General features: G+C 47.1%; 1 protein-coding gene across 5 annotated transcripts in view; it reads right to left on the bottom strand.

Moving 5' to 3' along the window:
- Positions 1-2,264: 2,264 nt before the first annotated feature.
- The window catches only part of NDRG3 (NDRG family member 3), a 72,355-nt gene continuing 67,748 nt past the window's right edge, over positions 2,265-6,871 (bottom strand). For 3 of the 5 annotated variants that reach the window (XM_034640526.1, XM_034640527.1, XM_034640525.1), the window contains 4 exons: positions 6,367-6,402; positions 6,207-6,258; positions 4,966-5,004; positions 2,265-3,861 (listed from right to left, as the gene is read on the bottom strand). In XM_034640526.1, coding sequence (XP_034496417.1) covers positions 3,680-3,861; positions 4,966-5,004; positions 6,207-6,258; positions 6,367-6,402 — 309 coding nt within the window. In that variant the 3' untranslated portion in view covers positions 2,265-3,679. The remainder of the gene's footprint in view (positions 3,862-4,965; positions 5,005-6,206; positions 6,259-6,366; positions 6,403-6,871) is intronic. The other 2 variants (XM_034640529.1, XM_034640528.1) reach the window with 1 other exon arrangement.

The raw sequence follows: 6,871 nt of genomic DNA, 5'->3' as shown, positions 1-6,871 counted from the left end.
GAGCCCCACATCAGGCTCCTCCGCTATGAGCTTGCTTCTTCCTCTCCCACTCCCTGCTTGTGTTCCCTCTCTCGCTGGCTGTCTCTATCTCCATTGAATAAATAAATAAATCTTTAAAAAAAAAAAAAGAAATCTCTGAGATTGGTGTATTACCTTCAGTCATTAAAATTTAAATAAAAGTTCCATCTCATTAGAATCTAAATAACCACACCTACTGCCGCCTTTCCATTAGGGTCTTAGTATTCCTGGAGACATAATTTTTCTTAAAGATTTTATTTATTTGAGAGAGAGGGAGCGTGCACAAGCAAGGGGAGGGGCAGAGGGAGAGGGAGAAGTAGACTCCCCACTGAGCAGGGAGCCTGACGCAGGGCTCAATCCCAGGACTGTGGGATCATGACCTGAGCCCAAAGCGCTCGCTTAACAGACTGAGCCCCTGAGACATGCTTTTTAACCAAAAGGGCCACAAAATAGCTCCTGACTCCAGCTCAGACTATGAAGCCTTTACTGGGGCCCTCCCAGCTAGGATACACTCCAGCTCAGGTTCTCCCTTTCTCCCAGGGAAGGCTGGTTTGAGACTTAACTTCATGCATTCTCGGTGTGAAGAGCTGGAGGAGCCAGAGTGGAGGCACAACCTGTGTAAGGAAGTTCTAATCAGGATGTTAGAGTGGGTGATGGCCACTCAAGGATGTGGCCCATGGCAGGGAGGGGACTGAGGACACGCCCACCCTCCCGCTCCTATCTGCATACCACTCTGATGGCTACCTTCTTATTTGACAGTAAAGACTTTCAGACTGGCCTCAAGGTGAGGTCCAAGAAGCCACCTGAGAATTAGTTTAAAAGGCCAGATTTGCGGGGCACCTGGGTGGCGCAGTCGTTAAGCGTCTGCCTTCGGCTCAGGGCGTGATCCCGGTGCTCTGGGATCGAGCCCCACATCAGGCTCCTCCACTAGGAGCCTGCTTCTTCCTCTCCCACTCCCCCTGCTTGTGTTCCCTCTCTCGCTGGCTGTCTCTGTCAAAAAAATAAATAAAATCTTTAAAAAAATTAAAAGTCCAGATTTGCTGCTTATTAGTTTTGTGACCATTTGTAGTTACCTCTAGGCCGGTTTCTCAACCATGAAATGGGACTAGCCATGTACCTCACTGGCCCATTATTAGGAAACATACAGGAAGGTGGCAAAGGGCCCCAGCCTAGAGCAGATGCTCAATAAAAGGCTGAATATGAAAATGCACTGATTTTGGAAGAACTGGGGAATTTTTCAGGCTAGGTGACCATGACCAAAACACTTAACTCTCCTCAGCCATTTTTTTTGTCTGTAAAACAGACCTGACTACTTTGCAGGGATGACGTGAGAACTGGGTAAGATGATTTATATGGAAGAGCTTTTCATCTTTTATAGTCTACCTGGCCACTTCCTTGACTCTCACAAGACAGGCGCCCAAGTGTTTTTGGACTGAACAGGGAGCAAGGAAATGAAAATTGAGAGAGGAAAAAGTAGGTACAGTCAGGTGTAGTCAGTTGGGGCCTGACTCCAGGCACAAGGCTAAGGTGGGAAAGCACGTGACCATCCATGTCGGGTGTAGCCATGAAGGCTGGAGTGATGTGCGTTTTAAGAGCAACTGTGACCATCAGACCACCTCCAGCTCAAGAACTGTTATCCTGTATTGTCAAGAACTCAGCTTGGTGATCTGTGTCTGTCCACGTGCATTTGCTTCATCTCCTCTCCCAGAATGAACAGGGTCCACGCCATTTTACAAATATCTCCCACAGACACAGCAATCTTGATGTACTATATGGTAGCAGCAGACCCTGGATCATTTGAAACTGACCCAAGGTGGTGGCCTCCTGATATCACTGTGGGTACAAAGAACCATTTCTGGAGAAATACAGTCTGGCCTGTTTGAGGAACCCAGGCAAGTGGCTGCAGATTACTACCCTGGGGCGGGACCCACCCCACACCCACACAGGGGGCAGGGCTGAAATGTGGAATGCCTTTCCAAGACCTTAGCTTTCCTCCTCCATAAACAGCATGATCAGGCTTCTCACAATTTTTAGTTTGAGGGGAACAGAAGTGTCTCAGATGGGCTTCGAGTTCAATCCTAGATGGGTTTACTGGTATGACCTTGGGAAAATTATTTATCCAGAGTCTTCTTGGGTGAATAATAATCAAGTATGTGAAAATGCCCAGCACAAAGCCCATATATAGTAACTTGGTTCCACCCCAAGCCCCAGTGCATGGCTTGAGAGAAATAACACCAGCAATCGGGTAACAATGAGACATATACAGCTTTATTTAATAATCTGTAAAAAGTTGTACTCTGGCAGAGTGATGCATTCCCTATCTCAGCAGAAAGCGAACTCTATGTCTGAAAAGCCCCTTCCTAAGATTCGGAACTGCGTAACCCTGAGCTTACATCTGATGCCCTCAAGAGCTGGACCCTTGCTGTGCGGCAGCTGGTTTCATCCTCCTCCCAGCAATACTCTGGCTGGCTGCGGCCCCTCACACAGCAGTCCACTGAGCACAACTGTACCTGCACAGGCTGCCCTTATAGCCGGGCCCCTTTCCTCTCTTCTTTAAGAATTATCTGTCAAGAGTCTTTCTGAGAAATGAGTTCTGTACCAATTTAACTTCACTTCCACTAAGTCAGCTGAAGTCAAGGCTATGCCTGTGACGCCTGATATTCAGTTGAGGGCTGTGCCTCTTTGCCAGATGCTTCCTCGCCATCTACACAATTTCACGCCATACCTCTCCTTTTACAGAGGACTGAGGGGTGGAGAAACACTCTTCATCACAGACCCAGGAGGCACTTCTTGTGGCTATCTGGTAAGTGGTATCAGACACTGCAGCGACCGCAGCTCTGCTCCGGCAGACCAGAGGCCTGGCATTTTGTCTGCCACCTTCCTGTGCAAGAGAGTGCAGTAATGATGCCACACTCACTTCTTAGGACAAACTCCATGTTGCATCAGAACCTCATCATTCATGGGCTTCTAAAGGAATATATCCCTCCCTTTTATTTACAGAATAACATATGTGAATGCAGTTGGACAGAAGGAGGTGGCTGGCCACCCTGCCTGCCTCTCTATGTAACAGGCTCCCTTCTATTGGTCACAATCAACAGTAAGCATGATCTTCCACATTCCTCAGAGCTGCTGAAGTCACTTTGCAAATCTTGTTGACCAATTCAGAACCAAAGGAGAATGCAGTGGCCTACCCAACCTAGAAACCTGTTCTGTATATTTCCCTTAAAAACACCATTGAAAATGAAAAAGAAAAAAGGCCCCCTTTGTTTTTTTGCAGAAGCTCTACAAGAAAGCATATCTAAAACCACAAAACTATGCACACACAAACACAGACACGCGTGCTCACACACATACATCAGCATCAAAGAATCTCGTCAGATACGTAGTTGGGAAAGCACGAGGAGAAGCTGGCAAGAGAAGATACGGAAATCTGATCAGCTAAAGATGCTGGAATGTTAAAGTAATGGCAAGGAAGTGGTTCTTGGTACATACAAAAAGGAGGGCAGGCAGGCAGAGAGAATGATAAATCCAAGATATCAGAGAGTGTCAGTGGCCATGCAGGAGTTAAAGATAGATGCCAGTTTGCTGGATGAAATGTTATATTATGGAGTGGTTGTTTGAAGGAGGGTGGACTTGCATGGTCCAGGGGAGGAGTATCTGCTTAGCAGGACACCTCCATGGTCTGGTGTCTGTCCACAACATCAGGGGATTCAGAGGATTCTTGAGTTCCATCTGACTGATTGCTGGTGACAGATCGGCTGAAAGCACTTTCTCCAGAGCCGATGCTACTCGAGGTTGAGTGGGTTCGTGATCGGGCGAGCCGGGTCATGCTGGCAGATGGTACTGTAAGAAAGAACCAAGGGGACTAGAAGATGGTACCCTGGCTAAGCTTAGCTAATCTAGAAATTTCATCAAAGGCTTTTTCAGCTTTCCCAACCCATTTAAGGTGAGACCCAGGACAAGACATAGCCATCTCCATTCTGCATTATTTGCTTAAGTGAATGGCTATAAGCAAGGCTGCTTTAATCCTTTGGATCTGGTTGGAATCTCGGCTGATTCTAGTCCACAGAAGAACGCAGGGAAACCTAAGTCCAGAGTATAGCCTCTTAGCTATGCCCACGCCATTCATACAGTGATTAGGAAAGAGGCTTTGGGAACCCAAATAGGTAACCAAACCCTGCAGTGCATGCAAGACTAAACCAAAAGAAAGACAAACCACACAAGTATGAAGGTGTTTCACAAACACAGTGCAAGCCCGATACAACAAGACTACCATCCGTGTCCACAGGCTACCCTTGCTACCTGGGGAGGAGACATGTACGAACGTGTGGGTGTAGGGGAGGCTGGTGGGACTGGCACTGACCTCTATGCAGGCAGCAAGGTACAGAATGCCCGCGAGGGAAGGGCTCCGGAAGTGGGTGTTTCACTCAGACTACTGTTCTACTGCTGCTCTGATCCTAAGATCCTTCCAGCTTGGCCAGACACGGCCTTACCTGGCATAACCTGCCTGCATATCTTCCTGAGGCACTGGCCACTCCCCCAGCTGTCATTTCAATGCTGGAGTCAAAAGATGCCATCACCTGCTGAGTTTTTCAGGCAAAGGCTCTGGCACTCCTATTTAGAATCAAGGCTGTCCTTCAATTCCTGTGTCTGGGGTTCATGCAAGGATGAGTAGGAGACAGTAGAAGAGGGGTCCGGCCTACAAAGTTTTAGCTACTGCTGTGACCCTGGATTTGGATGATAAGAGGAAGCCTGGCTATTACAACCCGCTCCTTTCTTCCTGGGGAACCAGAGCCGGACCTGCAGGCTAACCATCTTAGGGCACAATGAGCCACGTTCTATCGGGCTCTCACTGCACAGGAAAACCGCGGACATGCTGCAGGCAGCCAATGCAGCCAGGAGAGCATGGCTGGGAGGCAGGGGCGGGGCCAGCACAGAGGAAGGTACCTGACTCGGTGTTCAGGTGACTGAGCTGCACATACGGGACTGGAAGCAGGATGGACACAGGAAAAGGCAGGTTAGTGACCCAAGAGTGCCAAGTGGCAACCTCGGCTGCCTAGTAAACACTGACAGAATACTCTAAGCTAGGGATGAAGTTTTATTTTAAGCTCTCAGAGAAAAGTTGAGGCTGACTGATGTTTTATTTGCATCTCAGATGTTACTTCTCTCAACTAGTCAAGGGGAACTGTTTTCCCCTTCCCTATAAACAGCCGTCCGTTCTGGATCAGAAATGGGCTGGAAGATCAGCTGTTTCCTAGGAAAGGGATGAGAACTGGCTAGGACAGGGACTTCTCCTCCCAGCGAGCCAGAGAGATGTGGGTGTGGGCTCGGTTGGTAGTGGCTCACAGACGGGGATGACACAGCCACTCTGGACGAGACATACACAGTCTGCCTGCCAGGCACAGGGCTGTACCCAGGGGTCAGCTGCTGCCCACGCAGCTGTTCAATGGCCACTTTCCACACTTACACCAAAGACAGGGAAAAAAAAAAATCACCCTACTGGGTAAAGAGCTCTGTACCTGGGTTGAAGATTTTTTTCTTCTTAAAAATTCCAAGAAAGAAGCAAGTGTGGATAGTCTGTGACAAATGAGAAAGCTCAGGGGTCTACAATACAAGAGACCAGGACAGTGGCACATGATATGGACACATCCTTGGACTCGCTCTAAACTACTGTGCAAGTTCATTTCTGGTGGCGGGGCAGATGTAACTAAGGACACTACCCTTTTCTTCTGAAGTCTCCATCATGTTTCTCCAGGCCAGGAGTCATTACCAGCTGACTTCAAATGCAAATCGTAATTTCAGATTCACAAGCTTAAGAAAGCCTAAGCCTCAGTGGTTGAAAACATGGGCTCTAGAGTCAGACCGCTAAGGTTCTGCAGGTGAACTGTTACCCTGGGAATTGTGCTTAGCCTCTTTGAGCCTCAGTTTCTTTTTCTCTAAAACGGGACTAATAACAGAACTTACCTCTTAAGGTTATAAACACTGAATGCCTGGCACAAGGTAAGTGCTTAATAAGTGTTAGCTCACCTTATATAATATGCACAGATGAATGCTCCATAAACATTTTGGTTTCTACTTCAGGCTGGCTAGCACAGAGGTTATGCCCTGAGAAATGGGGGCTCCCCAGATATCAAAATGACCCTATTATCATTAAATTTTTGCTAGAAAGAAAGTTTTATACTACTCACTGTAGCCCATTCCCTGCAAAAAGTACTTGAAGGCCTCGGTGAGCTTTCCAGGCTAGGAGACAAAATAAGAAGGTATTAATCTTTGCACAGGCAGAAAGGCAGAATCAAATGAGTGCCTTAAAAAAAAGAAAACAACAACAACAACAAAGCCCCTCCTTACCTGTACTACTTGGGGCAGTCCACCACAGTCTGCCATCTAAAAGAGGAAAACTATGTAAGTCAGCTGGTACTTATACTTACGGGACAGGCTCTGAAAATCCATGAGTCCTTTCAAACAGGACAGGACTGAATTTTAGGTTCCTTAACTTAATGTTTAGCTGCAACCAAGTGTACATTTCCTCAATGCACTCTTATACAAAGACTTACATCCTAGCAATGACCTTGGATATAAATCTGAAAAGATTATTTAATACTTATTAATCAGTAAGATGTAGAGCCTGGCCTTCAGGCCCAGGTTGGGAATTTTCCATTAGGGGTGACAGTGAAGTTAACCACCGTCTTCAACTACGGTTCTGCCTCCATCTGAAGAATGTTACTTTCAGAGTCCTCAAACAGCATGACCCTAACTTCTCAGGGTACCATGCTTCCTAAGTTCCCTCTCAGCCCAATATTATCTTCATTCTATAACTAAGGGGATTTCTCCAATGAGATGATGATGTTGAATT

Source organism: Ailuropoda melanoleuca, chromosome 13 (assembly GCF_002007445.2).
Source record: "Ailuropoda melanoleuca isolate Jingjing chromosome 13, ASM200744v2, whole genome shotgun sequence".
Taxonomy (NCBI): Eukaryota; Metazoa; Chordata; class Mammalia; order Carnivora; family Ursidae; genus Ailuropoda; species Ailuropoda melanoleuca.
Note: the sequence above shows the minus strand (reverse complement) of the source record. Positions and strands in the feature narration are given on the sequence as shown.